Source organism: Solanum dulcamara, chromosome 5 (genome assembly GCF_947179165.1).
Source record: "Solanum dulcamara chromosome 5, daSolDulc1.2, whole genome shotgun sequence".
Lineage (NCBI taxonomy): Eukaryota > Viridiplantae > Streptophyta > Magnoliopsida > Solanales > Solanaceae > Solanum > Solanum dulcamara.
The window spans coordinates 3,221,345-3,240,888 of record NC_077241.1 but is presented as its reverse complement, the minus strand read 5'-3'; the positions used below and the strand labels follow the sequence as shown (position 1 = coordinate 3,240,888).

Below are 19,544 nucleotides of genomic sequence, written 5' to 3'. Positions count from 1 at the left end.
GCAATAAATTTTCATGAAATTAGTTAGGGCAAAAATTAATTCAAGTAACAAAAATTAAAGATCAAAAACTCGACATTTAATAGTCAAAATGTATTTTTTCTTTAAAAAAAATCCTTTTCTTTTTTGGTGTGAAATGCACCAGCTAGTTCATAGGGGCGGCTCAACGTAACGGGAGAACTAAAACAAAATTTTAATTAGGGACCTAAAATCTAAATAATTGAACTTCATATATTTATTTAAAATATTTTTTCTAATTTTATCAATTCAACGTTGAAAAACATCATTTTACCGAGGCAATTTCTTAACATAATTCTATAAATAATAAGTTAACAAATTTTAAATAAGATAAGTGTTAGAACCATAAAATATGATTCAAGAAGTTGATAACTTGGTATACCCCACTTTAACGTGTTGTAATGCTTGAAAATTTACAAAGAAATAAAATAGATAATTTATAATTTACTTTGTTCAACACTTTTTGACTATTGATTTATATTTTTAGCAGATTATTACTCTAACTTATCAAATATTTGAAGAAAGAAAATATAAAAGGAGTTAAAAAAATGTAAGAAAGCAAAAAAACGTTTTCTTAATTTCTTCTATTTGAATGAAGTTAAGGAAAATAAATTTATATATATATATATATATATATCATAAATAATTATTTTTTATCAATAAAAATATACACATCATTTATTAAAAAATTGAGGCCCCAGGGGCATATGCCTTACTTTTGTATGCATTGAGCCGGCCCTGTATATATTATATACATTATCATCAGTACACTATTCAAAGATGTGATGGTTGCGTTGCTTATAGCTTCCTTGTTCGTAGATGAAGTGGATTCAGAATTGTCTTTCATTTCAAGACATAACTTGTATCCATGTTCACTCCCAGAAACATATCCATCCTTTTCCCCTCACATCAATCACATGAGCGTTTTATCTATTCTCATTGAACAACATCAGGGGGCAAATCCAACGAGAAAAACTAAAATTTGGCTTAGGAATAATTAGGCTCAAATCCACCACGTCAAAGTGACATTCTACCGCTGATTATAGGACCCACAGTGTCGCTTCCACGAAGAAAATGCCAGAGCAGCAGCCTAAAACATAAATCTCGATCAAATCAAGAAAAGAAAACGAAAAACATGAGAGAAAGGGATGGGAAGAGAGAGTGAATAATAAGTAAATAAAACTATCCCGACTTAGAAACTTACTCAACAGAGACACAAATATAAACAGTGGCCTCAAGGGTATTCAAACTAACAGTCAAGTTCAAGCCATTTCTACAAATATCAAGATATACAACAATAACAACCCAGTAAAATCCCACAACGTGGGGTCTGGGGAGGGTAAAGTGTACGCAGACCTTACTCCTACCAAGGTAAGACGGCTGTTTTCGAGAGACCCTCGACTCAATAGAAGCATAAAAAGAAGTCAGATAAAGATAAGAAATTCAAAATGCTATGGGAAATCAAATAACGATAGCGACACAAATAAAATAGGGTAATCAAAGTACAAAAAGTAACAGATAATAACATAAATTCGAGCACAAGAAAATTATAGTGCGCTAATGCGCCTACTAGTACGGAAGAATAACGAGACTATGTACTAGCCTTCTACCCTAATATGGATCCTCCACACCCCCTATCTAAGGTCATGTCCTCGGTAAGCTGTAACTGCGTCATGTCCTGTCTAATCACCTCTCTCCAATATTTCTTCGGTCTACCCCTACCTCTCCTGAAACCATTCATGGTCAACCTCTCACACCTCCGCACTAGGGCATATGTGTCTCTCCTCTTCACATGCACAAACCATTTCAGTCATATTTCCCGCATCTTGTCTTCCATCGAGGCCACTCCTACCTTGTCCCGAAAAGCCTCATTTCTAATCTTGTCGCTCCTGGTATGCTCACACATCCATCTCAACATTCTCATCTCGGCAACTTTCATCTTTTGAACGTTAGAGACCTTAACTGGCCAACACTCCGCCCCATATAACATAGCCGGTCTGACCACCACTTTGTAGAACTTGCCCTTAAGTTGTGGTGGCACCTTCTTGTCGCATAGCACACCGGAAGCAAGCCTCCATTTCATCCACCCTACTCCAATACGACGTATGACATCATCGTCAATCTCCCCGTTGTCTTGCATGACAGACCCAAGGTACTTGAAACTACTTTTTTTTTGGATGGCCTGGTCACCAAGCCTAACTTCCGTGCCAATCTCATGAGGTGTCTCACTGAACTTGCACTCTAAGTACTCTATCTTGGTCCTACTCAGCTTAAACCCTTTAGACTCCAAGGTATGTCTCCAATCCTCCAGTTTAGCGTTAACTCCGCTACGAGTCTCATCGATCAAGACTATATCATTCGCGAAAAGCATAAACCATGGCACCTCACCTAGATTTGTCGCGTCAATCCATCCATCACCAAAGCAAATAAAAACGGACTAAGAGCTGATCCTAGATGCAACCCCATCACAACCAGGAAGTGCTCTGAGTCCCCTCCTACTGTTCTTACCCTAGTTTTGGCACCCTCATACATGTCCTTGATCACCCTAATATACGCCACATGTACATCTTTAGCCTCCAAACATCTCCATAGTATCTCTCGTGGAAATTTATCGTAAGCCTTTTCTAGATCGATGAATACCATATGCAAGTCCCTCTTCCTCTCCCTATACTGCTCCACCAGTCTCCTCATAAGATGGATGGCTTCTGTAGTTGAGCGTCCCGGCATAAATCCGAACTGGTTCTCTGAAATAGACACGCCTCTCCTCACCCTCATCTCCACCACTCTTTCCCACACTTTTATAGTATGGCTTAGAAGCTTGATACCTCTATAGTTGTTGCAGTTCTAGATATCACCCTTGTTTTTGTAAAGAGGAATCATTACGCTCGACCTTCATTCTTCAGGCATCGTTGCCGTCTTAAAGATGACATTAAATAACCTAGTCAGCCACTCCAAACCTATCGAGCTCCCACTCTTCCAAAATTCCCCAGGAATCTCATCAGGTCCGGTCGCTCTTCCACAGCGCATCCTGCGCACATCACCCTTAACCTCTTCGACTGTAATACTCCTGCAACACCCAAAATCGTGACGCCTCCTTATATGTTCCAAATCTCCCAACATAATCTCTCTGCCCCCTTCTTCATTCAAGAGTTTATGGAAGTATGACTGTCATCTCTGTTTAATAAGATGGCAGTCAGATAAACGGAGAATGGTCCTCCGCTCCACCATAGTAGGTCTCTTACTTTTCCTCGCCCCACTTCCCGACCTAATTTACATACTTTAAAGCCTCATCAACTGTCATTCAGTATCTAGCCCAAGCCTGCCACACGAATAGCTTTCTACTTTTGAGAGAAGCATAGAGGTCTTTAAACTTCACAGAGACATAATAATATGATTGATTTGCTAGTGGCTGCTTACTATGGCAAGTCTGCACTAGACTGGAATCGCTGAACTACTCGCAAGACTCTAATGGCACACGAGCGAGCTTCCACCCAAACAAATGGGGTCTCTTTGAAACAGGGACGTCTGACCATTGTTTCAAAGAGTTCTTTGATATGTGTCATCTTGTTCTTAAGTAGTGTACCAAAACCGCAGTCCTTCAAGGCAAGCCACATCAGATCATAGTCAGTCGGGGGGCACACAAAATACTACAAGACGAACATCTTCAAACATCTCAACCAATTTGCATTCATCATTCATTCCACTGGCATTAGCTAGTACCTGTCAGGAAGGACACGCAAACATATACCTAAATGATGGCAAGTAAAGAAAATGATAACTTATTGCACATAAGATTTTCAAGAGGATGGCTTCATCAATGTAGTCACCATTGTCAGCCCTAAACCATTAAAATGAGATTAGTCTGTTTCACCTTAGACGTGTACATAGGTAATGTATGTTTTGCATTCAGTGAGTACACAGGTAACGTAGTAACAATGACTGGTCCTGACCATTACTAGTCTATGTCATCTAGTCCAGAAATTTTTCCATCTGGGATCGTTCTATTATCATATTTCTACCAATAGATGTTACATCAACTATTTATCTTTACAGGGAAGGACCTCTTCCATGGATCAATGGTCCCTTTCTGGATCGTTTAAGAACCTAACTAGCATAATGTTTTCGGCTTTTTGACAAGCAAAACAAGATTTTAGTAATACAACTGCACCTGCTCAGTATTGGTTGTGGAATAGAAGAAAATGCGTAAATTAATAATGGAAAGCAAGGTAGTTCAGACAAGCACTAAATTGACTAAGGAAATTCAATATTAACTAATGCATTTCACTATCATGTTACTTGACAATAATCTTCTCCCCTTTTTCTCTATTTTAGCACTTGCGGAAATGAACAGGGGAGGAAATCCACACAAGTTAGAAGTTATTGTTGTATAGCTCATCAAACATTCTTTTTGGTGACACATTAGAGGCTTATCTCTTACACTTTTGTCAAAGATTAACCCTTCTCTATCTTATCCTTACTAAAGGATTGAACTGGTTCAATTTTACCTTTTATTGAAGAGGTAACCAGTCAAGTCCCCCTCTTTGTAACTTTTTGTCATATTCTATGAAGTATACCAAAATGATTGTTTACATTTAAAAAAAATGATAATTTTCCTGCAATACTTAAGATCAGAAATTTGTTGATATAAAGGAAACTTACTCTTGGTTTCTGGTCAATCACCAATGTTATAAGATCTGATGAACTCCATAGCTGTCAATTCCAAGGAAGTCCAACAGTACTATGGCTGTATTAAGAATTAAAATTTCCGTCTAGATGGTGGAGACCGCCACCACCCTTTCAACTCTAGTACGGACAGGGACTTATAAACCAAATATGTCAAAACAAGGAAATGCAACATACTTAAAAATAACATCAAAATTGTGAATACTTCGTAAAAATAACTTGGACTATAAAACCGTATTTTGCCACATAAAAGTGCTCAAGATTAGTTTGAAAATTCAAAGATGACGTATTCTTTTAATGAGGAAAAAGTAGAACTTCATTCAACAACATTCAGAGGATGCAAAATGCAGTACATAAACAGAAAGCTCCTGTCCAACAATGGACTTTAAGAACTCAGGAAAATTCACATGATCATAAATCAATACAAATTTTAAATGTTGTTCTGTCCATTGGCAACTCTTTATTCTCATAGTTCATTCTTGAAAATTCTGTTCAAAAGGTCTTGTTTCAATCTTCTGTTCAACGAGATTACTCCATTTAACACTACCACAAGGGTTCAGTTGACAGTGTCATAAAACCAGATTCCACAACGATAAATTTTTATATGCAACATTAGCAAGTTTAGTAGCAAATATACCCATAAATCAACATTTTTAGGATCAACTACTCATACCTGAAATTCTGGATTATCTAGTAATCAAGAGCATCATTTTGATTTTCACTACTGGGGAAGGTGAAATTAGTTATAGTGGAACAGACATCCAAAGAGACCGCCATCGCCTAGACATTTACGGGTATATTTTGCAACTAAACTAGCTAATGTTGAAGGGATATGTAACTAGACCAATTGAAAGAGAAACTAGACTACTCCATAATTTGAAGAGTAAAATCTTCAACTCTAGCAAGTTTAGGTGCAAAATGCACCCATAAATCAACATCTCAACCCAATTGCATCCATCATCAATTCCATTGGCATTTCTACTGATTAGCTAGCACCTGTCAGGAAGGACATAAAAACATATGTCTAAATGATGGCAAGTGAAGAAAATGATAACTTATTGCACATATGTTTTTCAAGAGGCTGGCTCCATCAATGCAGTTAGCTGTTTCACCTTAGACGTGTATATAGGTAACGTATGTTTTGTATTTAAAGAGTGCACAGTTAAAGTAGTTACAGTTACTGGTCCTAAACATTAAAATAAGATTAGTCTATGTCATCTAGTCCAGAAATGTTTACACCTGTGATTGTTCTATTATCATATTTCTTCCAACAGACGCCACATCAAACATCAACTATATTTATCTTTACAGGGAAGGGCCACTTTCCATGGATAAATGGCCCCTTTCTGGATCGTTTATGCACCTAACTAGCATGATTTCATCTTCTTGTTGATAAGTAAAACAAGATTTTAGTAATACAACTGGCCAAGCACAAAAGACAGTGTTTGTCCCCATACAAAAATTTCACCTGCTCAGCATGGTTGGAGAATACAAGAAAATGTGTAAATTAATAATGGAAAGCAAGGAAGTTCAGTCGAGCACTTAAATGACTAAGGAAACTCAACATTAACTAATGCATTTCATTTCACCAGCAAATACGCAATATGCAACAAGGTAGAGGAGGAAACATAGACAGAGTCGGGAAGGAGAAGAGGAAATACTCATTTGGATCTTCAGCTTTCTTGCCATGAGGCCAATAACCAAATACTCATTTCGTCTCAAAGTCCATTCATTCATTGCGTATCACCTTAACTTGAGCTCAGAGAGTCCACTCCATTCAAGAAACTAAGAGAAAAAATCAATTAACATTTGAGTAGTTGTTATAGAGGATTGTATCATAATTTTACGACGGGTCCACTAAGCTCAACGAGTCCCCTAAAGCAGTCGACAAAACAACTGTAGAACCAAGGGAAGACAGCTACAAATTGAGAGATATCAAGCAGGCTATCAATGAAGCAAATATTGCAAAAACGGCTGCCGACTTAGCTAGATAGGAAAATTCTCAACTCAAACACCGCCTGGACTTAAAAAAGAATGAATCACTGCCATCTCATAAAATGGAGAAACAACCATCACAGAACCTTTTTTTTGACGAATTTATATCCACTAGACACTCCATCTAGTGGCCTTTTTTTGTTAAACCTTGCCTGTACAATCAAAAACAGAGCAGTGCTCATCTGAAAATTCCCAGCAGTTGATGTAAAAAGTAGCTAATGAGTAAAACATAAGCAGCAGCAGATCTCGTCGCAATTACATCCCAAACATTTTGCTCCAAAATTTACTTGTCCAGTTCCTTAATGCGAGCAGCAGCTGCGCAAATTGATCCTTGAAATTTCGAGACAGCAGCTGTGTATATCGAGAGCAAAACGTACGGAATCCAACTAGAAGATAGCATGTTACAAACTATTTGAAAATTCAGATAGCATCGTTTCGAAGAATTGGTAACCTCATATGGAGTATAGTTTTCATCGGAAGGGACTATTCTGTATGCTTTTGTATATAGATACAACTTGAGATGGTACAGTTATTTTCATCTTCGACGTTTCTGCACTATATATGATACACAAATGATGATTTATCCAAAGATTACAACTTCGATCGCCAGAGAACTCTGAAAGACCTCTCTATATTCGCAGTTACATATACACTTTCTATAAACAAAATTATGGAACATCTTAATCAGTTTCTGGCATTAAGTAACTTTGCATAACTTAGGTGGAGCTTAATATCAGAAATAAAGCAGCATTAGCTACGCTAAATTGTATACTGAAAATAAGAGGTTGTTCAAAACTCCACACTGTTTTTACTCCTGCCAGATAAATGGAGAAGAGCACACATCAATTGTACTGTAATATGAAAAAACTCTGCTCCACCATAATAGGTCTCTTCCTTTTCCTCATCCCACTTCACAACCTCCCATATATACTTAGAACGCCTCATAGACTGTCACTCGGTCACTTGCCACACAAATAGCAATCTATCTGTTGGAGAAGCATAAAGATCTTTGAATTTCACCGCGATATAATAATATACTTGAATAACTCGCAAGAATCCAATGGTGCACGAGTGACCTTGTCATCGAACAGATCATACTTGTTCAAGATTAAAACAAATGATTATTCTCCCTCATAAATTATAAAAGCATTAGTCCAGAAACTTTCCCACCTTCGATCATTCTACTATCATATTTCTTCCAACAGATTCCACATTGAACATCAACTATAGATATTTATCTTTACAGTGGAGACTAGAGAAGGTAAACAAACTAGCATATTACTTTTGATAAGTAAAGAAAGAATTTAATTATATAATTATAATTGGCCGAGCACCAAGACCATACTGGTGAGCCCCAAAAGAAAATCATTGCCAAAAAAGGGTAAGAATTGAACCGATTCATTCCTCAATGAGATAAGCCTCTAATGTGTAAGTAAGAAGAGTGTTTCTGTATAGGAGGAATCCTAATAGCAATATGAAACATAACTAGCTAAAAAAGAATAACTAGCTTCTAAGTACTTGTATAGACTTGCTCACTAGCTATATACAAAGCACCTAATATAATCATTTCTTTCTTTGCTGTCAAATCTTATTTCCTACAGGGCTATCACCTGCTTCTTCTTCTTTTCCGTTCTTTTCTTTTTTGGAACAAGTATGGTATCCCCTATTCTGGACAAAAGATTAAAGTGAGATTTGACGAGAGTATTATTATTGTGGTTGAATCCGCCTGAATAGTCTATGGGATTTCAATTAGTTGGTTGAATCAAAATAAACCTCACCTTCACATACATTAAACACTTTAGCGTACTAAAATCGAGTTTGAAGGTTCTGGCAATGGACATTGATTTGGTCGACCAATGCAAAGAGGCTCCGTCGGGCATTCAACTAGCTTGAACTGACCAATGTAGCTCTAGCTATAGTATTTTATATAATAGTATTCAACACGAAATTGAATATAAAGAAGAAATATTTTTGACAATGCAATTATGCAAATATGTATATAACATGTCAAAAAATGCTCCTAACATCTTGCGGTTATAAACATGACTATGTCATGTGCATACGAGAGTTTCATCAACTGAAAAATAGAATGTAAGAACTAAATGATTTCCAATATAAAAGAGTGCAATTAAATAGTTCCCAAAATAGCAAAGGTGTCGATCTTTTTTAATCGACCAAAAATAATTAAAGTATCAAATAAAATGAAACAGAGGGAGCATATTTTACTGATTTCGAAACAAAGTTAATGTAATTCCTTACCTTGAAATAACGTCATATATGTCTTTTAGTTTTTGTTTTTTTTAAAAGAGGGGCAGATTGTTGGTGTGTTTTAGTGACCAAAATGGAAAAAAAGAAAAGAATAATTGGGCTACAAGCCCAAAGCAGCAAGGGCTGCAAACTGCAGCAAATAAACAAAAGAAAATAAAGGTATTAGGGGCAGGGGGTTTCTGCATACAGCAACTAAATAGGAAAAAATACAAATTTGAATAGATAGGAATAGAGAAGAAAGAGCAGAAGGATGAATTCGTGAGGGGAGCAGAAGGAGAAAGAGATTTATCAGAAGTTTTGTTATCGGACTCGAGGTAAATCTTTGTTTTTTTTCTTATTGTACAGCTTCTCCAAGATTATTAGCCTAGATAATTTACTTTAGGTGTTAAAATCTGATTACTAGAGACAAATAATTGGGCAGCAAGGGTAGTTTTGGTTACAAATTGGATGAATAAATTATATATTTTATCAATCTATTTTATGAGTAACAAGATATATGATTTATCAATGGATTTGGGTATGAGAATACTAATGGATAGAAGCATTTTCTTTCTACTACTACTGCCAGGCATACTCCTAGTAGAACTAGTTGGAATTACATTGTGATGTTAAGGTTTAGGTAACTGTTAACAGTAGAAATAGCCAAGACAATTGCTTAAGCAACCGCAAAATATGAGTACTTACAACTTTTAACTCATTGCTGCTTAAATTGAAGGACTATTAAGCTAAGAAATAAGATAGTTTGCCGTATTAAGATTCAAACCCTGAATTCGAGGGTTGGGTATTTAAAACAGTTATTGAATTAGCTTAAACATAGAAACTAACTCGAGATCAATATAATGTTATTATAGATTGATCGAAGGAAGTCATACGGATTGCTCGAGTGACAAGTTTGGTATTTCGACACGAGTACTATGAGTAGTAATCTTACCACAATTTGTGTTTTATAACTTTCATGATTTATACATGGTTTAAAAAGTGAATGTGTTACTGAATGTGTCGAATTTGCATGTGGCACAAGTCTTTTACTTGATATGATACCAAAAATGGCTATTTGAGATGATCTCCCCTTTATAAGACAAGTTTATTGATAATTGAAATATGATTACCGTTATTGAAAGGGTTGACACTTGTGAAATAGCATTTTGACATGTGTTTTCCTTAAAGTTTGACATATATGATTTGATAAGATTTAAATGGTTTGTTTGATTTTAAAAATGCTTTCTTACAAGTATCTATTGTTCATAAGGAAATAGTATAAGTGGGAGTAAACATTGATGGATCCCATAGCTAACGGCGGGTTCGTTAGACCTGGTGCACCTTGTATTTACGGATTAACGATATAGCCCTTGCTAGTAGGAAGTTAGAACTAGCATACCGTTGTCGATATCCCTCTAGTAGGGATCTACTGATATGAATAACTGTCTCCTTTATGAGGGGTCCATTGTTATTGGTTACTTCTAAAAGAAGAAAGTCACACAAATTACATAATTCATTCTTGGAAACCTCCCAAATATAAGATTTGATATGAAAGTGTCTTTCAAAATTTATTTCAAAATGTTTACATTGTTTGCTTACATGAGACAAATAAGTTTGAACATTGTTATTGTTTTCTAAAAAGGACATTTATTTCATGATTTTGATCATCATACCAATATGTTTTGACTTGTCCCTCATTAAAACGTTTGTGGTAAGTGTTATTACTCACTGAGCTAGCATCTCACTCCTCGCTAAATGTTTTTATATAGAACTCAACTGGCATTGGCGAGGATTTTATTAACTAGAGAGCGTGATTTGGTAGTGTCTGGTGAGCCCCGCATTGCTTCGCGTGGCGAGAAATTTATCAAACTGCTTTGGTTCCTTTTCTTTTAAAACTCTTAGAGTCTCTCCATTTGTCCTTTTCTCTATTAGAGTCATTATTAGAGTCATGATTATTCTGTCGCATTGTAGTCATACGACTAGTTTTAAACTGCTTTTCGTATTTGGGAATGAATTGGCATTATTGCGTGGTGATTGGATGAAAGATGGAGTTTATGTCTGATTTAGAGTTACCTTAGTTGTGTTGTGGATTTCTGAGATAGGAAAAATTCAGGATAGGCCTAAAAACAGAGGAAACACTGCCCGATTTATGGTAAGGATTGCTTTGGGATTCTCCGCCTTAGCGTCGGTGACGATCCTAAATTGGGTTGTGACTATTAAAAATTCCAACACATAATAATATCACAGCTTCGGATCATATCACACTAACTTTAGAGGCTACATGCCAATATTTTTTTATTTTTTTAAACTGTCTACATGCCAAGAATTAGTCAACCCCAAAAGTCAAATATCTCAAAATCCAAAGGAAATTATGAAAAAAGCCCAAAAGCCCCAAAAGAAAATGACGGCAAAATAAAAGAAGACTAGTCAAGTAGACAGAGAACAATCTAGAAGTAAAAAACTCATTCCATAATCAAATTAATGTGCAGAAATTCTGCCCTTTCTTTTGTTTGTGTTAATAACATAGGCCTACTAAAGCAAGCCATTGGACATGTAATGATTCTTAAAATACTGTTTTTGAGGATTTCAAACCTTAAACCTTGATAATATGGTCTCTCGGAAACACTCTCACAAACTCCACGAGTTAGTGGTAAGGTTTGTGTGCATCCTACCTTCCCCAGACCCCACACTTAGTGGGATTTCACTGGGTATGTCGTTGTTGTTGTTGTAAACCTTGATACTATGGAAACATGATCAGGACAGCAATATGAACATAAATCACACAACATAAGCAATCCTTCTTAAATAGTGGGATTTCAATAGGTGTGTTGTTGTTGTTGTAAACCTTGATACTATGGAAACATAATCAGGACAGTAATATGAAGATAAATAAGCAATCCTTCTTAAATAATGATCAGAGAAATACAATATTGCTCAGAAATGAAGAACTACTAACAACCCAAACAAGGAAAATAAATTGAGAGAACAAAAGTTTCCTTTAAAAGTCTTGCATAAACGGAATAACAAGCACAAGTTGCTGCAGATTTTGAAAAGAGAAACATCAACTTCAAGACTAAAAAGTAAATTCTGAAATCCTTGCAAGGCAACTTTCAAATGCCATTTCCAGCATTTGAACTACGTATTCCTTGGAGCAATTTCTTGTGAACATATAGGGAATTCTTACATCGATGGACAACACTCCTGTAAAATGATGCAAACCTAATCTAGGATGAGTAAAACTAGATGTGGATGGCAGTTGCAAACAAGGACAACGTGGACCAGTAAGGAACAAATAATATCGTATTGATGAAAGCTTCAACGCTCGCGCTCTACAAGGAACTTTTTTTGACTATTTTCCTTCATCAAAGCCAGAAGCAAAGGGCGAAAACTCCACAACTAGTAACGCGCTCTACAAGGAACTTTTTTTGACTATTTTCCTTCACCAAAGCCAGAAGCAAAGGGCGAAAACTCCACAACTAGTAACTAAAGGGTTGAAGGGAATACAAAAAGTTCCAACAAACAAAGTAATAGTCCTTATACAAATATGAGTGATAGCATAGTATGGTTCGATACATAAGGACAGTTGTATGAGGCTGGTCATTAGATGCCACCGCTTCAAACAGATGTACGATATATGAGATAGAATGCCAGCCTTTGTAAGAAACATAATTCGGGTGGAACCCGACTCTTTATTTAATGTGAATGTTGTGAAGCGAGTCGCAAAACATTCTAGGCACTATGAACCTATTATTGAAGAAATTAAAGAGTTGATTCATAAGTCGAGATGCCACACTGTTATAGAGAAGCCAATGGTGTGGCTAATTCTTTCGCTGGATACAGTCACCTATTGCACGAAGAGAAGGGTTGGCAAGTGGAAGCTCCCTCCCTTCGAATTTAAAAGACAGCCCGAAGCTTACCTCCAATAATGCAACAAGATGAACTTCCTGATTAGATCTTTTTGTGAGCTCACATGTTACATGAGAATATTCCTCACTTTTTTCTCTTTTCAGTTCTTATGGAAACAATACACAGGGGAGTAAGTCTCCACAAGTTGGAAACTAGTGTATAGCATAAAGTACTTAGAAATCTTCTCTATAATTGAGGCATTGGAAGGATAAGAGGTAATGCAGTCAAATCCCCTCTTTGTAACCTTTTAGAATAATATATGTAATATACCATTAAGGTGATTATTAATTAAGTTTTATGATTTCTTTCTTAGTGTACTTGAGATCAGAAATATGTTGATATATCATCTTCTTCATCAACTAATAGTTGTTTGATATTGATAACATAAAGTGACAAAATAAAGGTATACAAGAAACTTACTATTGGTCTATGATAGCACCGGTTAATGACCAATGTCTCAAGATCCGGTGAACTTGGGCAAATCGCTTACTCAATCTTCGGTCTGCATTTTCCCTTTTGGTAAAGCTAAGCTCTGTTGTATATAAAATGAATTAATTTTAATTTTATGATCGGTTATAAATCTATAACTAAGAATAATGAAAAATTGATGCATCAATAGAGAAATCAACTTTTGTTATAGTTTTCTACTTTGTCTTGCTCTATATTTATTTTTTATTTTTATCAAGAATGTTAAATTATATAGAATTAATTGGTTATAACTCACAAAGAACAATTCAAATCAACAACCTGGAACAGCTACACTTTCACTTGTCTTTCACAAAATCAGTATCTTGTTATACAATTCAAATAAGGAAAGGATCTATAGAAGATGATTAATATTAGGACTTTCTGATAGTTCAGATAAAGAAATGATTTGATGCAAAAAATGTACATACCTGAAACAGATGAACATTCGTCTGTTTTTTTATATTCTCAAAAAAAAAAAATGTTCATCCTATTTAGCTAGCTTAATAAATGAAGAAACCCTAAAGGTCATATGTGGGATAAAATGAAATAGTGAAGTTTTATATAAAGTTTTATAATTAATTGTAATTACAATTTTCGGTAACATTCTTTTTGAGCGGCTAAAATTGAATGCACGCATGATCAGAAGGTAAAAGAAAATGTATAAAATATTATGTGTTGAAGTTTCATGCTTTTATATAGGAGCAATAGGATTAGGAATGAAGATATCCGAGACAAAGTGGAGTGGCTTCCGTGGTGGACAAGATGAGGGAAGGGAGAATGAGATGGTTTGGACATGTAAAGAGCATATGTGCGGATGCCCCAGTAAGGATGTGCGAGGGTTTTGGATATAGTGGGGCCGATGAGAGGTAGAGGTAGGCCGAACTAGTATTGGAAAGAGGTGATTAGACAGAACATGGCGTATCTTCAGCTTACCGAGGATATGACCTTAGATAGGAGAGCATGGAGGTCGTGTACTAGGGTAGAAGGTTAGTAGGTAGTGGAGGGTTGTTCTTTTCGCTTTTCAAGGGTTTAGGTTTGTTAGTGTTTGTCGTTGTACCAGCCGTATTATTCTTGCTTAGGATATTTATCATCGTTTGTCGTTTAATGTGTTTCAACTATCACACTATGTTGTTCTTCTTCTTCTTGTTCCTTTCTTATATGCTTTGCACTTCTTTCTTTTAGTTGTTATGTTTTCTACATTGTTTTTTTCTACTTTGTACTTGGATTTACTGCTCTTGAGGGTCTTTCGGAAATAACCTTTCTACCAGTGTAGTCAAAGTCACGCTTTAAGCGCGCTTAAGCCCTGAAAGTGAGGCTCAAAACGTGTTGAGCGCTTCGCCTTGCTTTATGTGCTCCTCAATGTCGTCGTCAAGGTTCTAAGGCAAAATTTTCCTTGCCAATGAGCCTCTTCTTAAGAAGTGACACTAAACAACTGATATTTCACTTTATCATAATTTGTTTTCAATTTCTTTCGTCATATATTTGTCATTCATGTTTATAATTATTAGTCTTGGACTAAACATATATATTTGTATTTTTTTCTCCCTTTGCGCCTTTTTTCATTAAAGCTCATGATTTATTTGCGCTTTGTGCTTAAAGCCCCAACGAACCTTAGAGCTTTTTTGCACTTTTCGCCTTTGATAACACTGCTTTCTACCTCCACAAAGTAGTGGTAAGATCTACGTACACTCTACCCTCCCCATACCCCACTTGTGGGATTTCACTGGGTATGTTGTCGTAGACAGATAGATTGTGAATTTAGAAATTGCAGTTCTTTTTCTTTTCCATTTTTCAGTAATTTGGTTTTTCTTGTCGTATTTCTTATTTCACTTTCATTCGGCATGATTTGTAATTTTGTATTATGGTAAAAGCTATAAATTAGATCAATTTTGAGTGCACGAAGCACATGCTACAGCTTGTGGATTTAGCTCAGTGAGAAACTTGCAATTAAATAGCTGAAGAAACTCATAAAGAAAGAAGGTATTTCTAAGCTATTTCAAATAATACGAGGGGTAGTTAGTAGCAGAGAGAAGGATTCAATGTGAATATATAGGGGTAGTTTCTATACGAGGGGTAGTTAGCTGCAGTGCACGATCTCATATGTTTGTGCTAATAACATAGGCTAACAGAAACAAAACATTGGACACATAATGAATCTAGAAATACTATTTTTGCAAAATGACCAGGATTCAATGTGAATATATATCACAAAGCATTTGGAACAAGAGTTCACACATGAACATGAAGATCAGATAATAAACACACTGTTAAGTACTTAGACATGAAGAAATACTAAAAACTCCTTGGATTCTGATTACTGACAAGTAGAATCCTAACCATGTCTTTCGCTACAAACCAATTTCAAACATAAAGTAACAACTGTTAAGCATGTTGTGATTGATGTGGTGGTTGTTGTGGTGGTTGTTGTTGTTGTTGTTGTTGTGACTGATGCAAAATGAGAGGGGGCAAAGATCGTTGATAAGAAAAGATAATTGAAGCGCGCGAAGAGGATCTTGGAAAGCTCAATAGCTCCTGTTCAATTTTAATCTGATCGAGAGGCACATCAATCTCTTTGCATCTGGCAGCTATGTCGAACTTTTCTAGCACAATTGCATTCTCAAGCAAATATTTAACCAATGGAAGAACAAACTTATTTACACTTAATGGTCCAACCAAGTTAATGAACTTGATAGTCTTCAGATGTAGCAATGGGCAGTTAAATTTATGTGTCTCAAACCTCTTGATTTGCCTTTCCTTATCCTTAACATAATATGGATATATGTACTGCACGAAAGAATTCACAAACATTAACCAGTTATTCTTCTCGGATGGACGTAAAAGCCAATGAATTGATAGTTAGACAAAATAAAAAGGTGATGAATTATTATTTAGATTCAAGGAACAAGTCAAGTACTTAGCAAATGTTACAAAGTGGTATAAGCAAACAATAAAAAGAAAAATGTTTCAACGCTTTATTGGAGCTGGTTCTTTATCTCTTTGCGTGAAGGTGAGTACTATTCCTTGTTAAACTTCTTTTTCAAAAAAAAAAAAAGGTCATTATAGAAGCAGCTTACTCATAGAATCAACTTTGACAGTGACAAATCTCTGTCGAAGAAACTCAGGCTGAACTATTTTCATGAGGAATATAAATTGAGAGAACACAAAAGTTCCTCTAAGCGTCTTACACAAAAGCGAGTTACTGCAACAAATTTATCAAAGAGAACCATCTACTTTAGAGATTAAAAAGCAGATTCAAAAATCCTTGCAAACCAGCATTAACTGATATTTCAAGAATTTGAGCTAAGCATTCCTGGAACAATTTCTGTGAACAGTGAACACATTCAAAAATTCTAACCCCAACAGACAAGCACTATTGTAAAATTTTGCAAACCTGATGTAGCATGCTTATAACTAAACTTGAATGTCAGTCGCAGACAAGGACAATGTGGAGCAGGTGGCATAATGAGGAACTGTTTAGGTGATATTATTATGGCATATGCACTCACTAGGCCATGGAATAAACAATACAACTGAAGCATTAGCACTTCCCTATGGGCTTAGATGTTGTCTTGAACATGATAGTAGAAACAGCATGACGCAGAGAAGAAACTTTTCAGCTTTAACTCACTACCAAAAGAACTTCCCATAGTGAGAACTACAATAATGCAACAAGATCAACATTGCAATCAGATCTTTCTGTCAGCTCACATGTTACTTGAAAATACTTCTCAGTTTTTCTCTTTTTTTAGTTCTTATGGGAACAATGAACTGGGAGCAAGTATCCACAAGTTCGAAGCTATTGTTGTAAAGTTCAAGTAATTTGGCTAGTTATGTTTCACAGTGTATATAGGAGCCACCTCCTATACAAAAACCCGCTTTTTACTTACGCATTAGAGGCTTATCTCCCACACTTTTCTCAAAGATTGACCCTTCTCAATCTTCTTTTTACTTGAGGATTGAAATGCTTCAGTTGTTACCCTCTCTTAAAGAGGTAAGGCAGAGAAATTTACAAGCAAGGTGGTTTAAATTTAAAGAAAACATATGATCTTTTTCTTCACTTAAGATCAAAAATATGTTGATATATATCGTCTTCTTCTCCCATTAATAGTTGTTTGATATTCCATTTCAAGAAAAATAAAATAGTTGTTTGATAATCATAACATGAAGTAACAGAATTGAAGGTGTAAAGGAAACTTACTCCTCGATCTTGATGGTGCCAGTCAATGACCAATGTCTCAACATGTGATGAACTCTGTAGAAAGCTGCAAATTCCTGGGAGGTCCAACTCTTCATAGTTTGTGTTAAGTTTTAAGAATCTCGAGCTCGATGGTTGATGCTGGAAGCCTTCCAACGCCAGTGTGGAAATGCGCTTGTAAACCAAATAGATAACCGGATTATGTCAAAAGAAAGAAATGTGTCATACTTAACAAATGGCATGCATATTGTTAAATAATGTTCAAGGTTGGTTTGGAGATCCAAAATGGATTTTAAACACTTTGAAAAAGCCCATTCACATGACTAAAAGATTATGATCAATGTAAATGAATCCAAATTTTACATGATGTTATATCCACTGCAAACTATGTATTCCAAGTGTTCTTCATCCAATTTTTTGTCCAAAAGGTCGTCTCAATCACTGCCCAACCAGATTGGCATAAGAATGTAATTATTTACTACTTACATACCAAATTGATTATGTTAATAAGCTAATGAATTTAATAGCAAATAAGAAGTCCCAAATCGAGAAAAAATATATTTTGAATTCTGGATAATGAAGAGTATGAATAAACCTTGATGCACCACGGACTCAATACGAGATTCGTGACATGGGCAACGCTGTGAAGAAGTTCCTTCAAACAACTCGTCTCCTTCTTCTCCGATCTGTCTGCCTCATCAAAATCAAACTGAAAATCTAAGCGAAAGACTGCAGTGACAAGTGAAGACACATCTTTCAAGCGTATCCCACTGGAATACCCCACAAGTTGCAAATTTTGAATATATGGGGCTAATATTTCAAGCCAAACGTCAGGTTCACTAGTTTCAAAGCTGTTTAAGGTCAATTTTTCCAACTTCACATTGCTGATTTCAAGACGATCAAAGCCCCAAACAAAGTCTAATTTCAAGCACTCTAAGTTAGGACAACCAGATAATACATTTCTCATGACACCCTCCGTCATTTTAACGTGTCCAACTGAAAGAGAAACGAGATTACTCCAGATCACATCAACGGAAGGGCTCAACTTCACTTTACAGTACTGTAAACGCAAATTCCTCATCGAAGTATTCTGAAATGCAAACTGAGGTAACTTGTATCCAGATAAACACTCAAGAGTAAAATCTTCAACTTTAGCTATTTTTGTTGCAAAATATACCCAGAAATCAACATCTTTATTGAATCTTTCCGGGGTAGAAAAATTGACAACCACATTGAATTTTCTGATTTTCTGGCAAGCCCTCCAATAATGAAGCTCTCTATTGGTGGAATTCACGAAATCGAGAATCTCCTCTTCACCACTCTCAGGTAGGCCGAAATAGGTATCCTCAGGGAAGCTGAAATCGAGTGATACCGGTACAGACATCCAAAGAGACCGCCATCGCTTAGATAATACACTGCTTCTAACGACTTCTTTACCGTCCGGCAACATAGAAAGAATATGAATTAGAATTGGCTCAGGCAAATTGCTGAGTCGATCTCCAATCGCCATGATTCTCTTCTCCATTGGAGAAATGAACTAATTTGGGGGTTAGGGATTTGGTTTATGGTGGATTGAGAAAAATGAAGAACTTAAGTTGGCTTTTATAGGGCAGTATGTAGGTAGGTGTGTCGGGTCGGGTCGGGTTGGGTTATGATAGTAGAGAGGGTTGAATTAAATTCTGGGATAGATTACATAACGTAGATTATTTAAATTGACAATAAGTGTATTTTTGTATTTATTGAAGTTGTTACAGAAGAAATTGAAAATACATTTATTTTTTGAATTATTCAAGTTGTTAGTGAAGAGATTGATAATATGTGTATTATCAGATTATTTAAATTGTTGGTAAAGAAATTAATATTTCGTGTATTTTTGATTATTTGAGTTGTTAGTGAAGAGATTAATAATTCGTGTTTTTTTGTGACTATTTGAGTTGTTAGTGAAAAGATTGAGTACACGTGCATTCTTTTAATATTCGAATTGTTAGTGAAGAGATTGATAATAAATTTATTTTTCTGATTAAGTTTTGGTGAA

The 19,544-nt window shown here is 35.8% G+C and overlaps 1 protein-coding gene across 1 annotated transcript; it reads right to left on the bottom strand.

Moving 5' to 3' along the window:
* Nucleotides 1-15,499: 15,499 nt before the first annotated feature.
* LOC129888798 (F-box/LRR-repeat protein At3g03360-like) lies at nt 15,500-19,069 on the bottom strand. Its single transcript, XM_055963812.1, has 3 exons — nt 18,105-19,069; nt 17,513-17,683; nt 15,500-16,098 (listed from the first exon to the last, which is right to left on the bottom strand). The coding sequence occupies exons 1-3, from the start codon at nt 19,032-19,034 to the stop codon at nt 15,697-15,699; spliced, it is 1,503 nt and encodes a 500-aa protein (XP_055819787.1). The 5' UTR covers nt 19,035-19,069; the 3' UTR covers nt 15,500-15,696.
* Between the last annotated feature and the right edge of the window lie 475 nt (nt 19,070-19,544).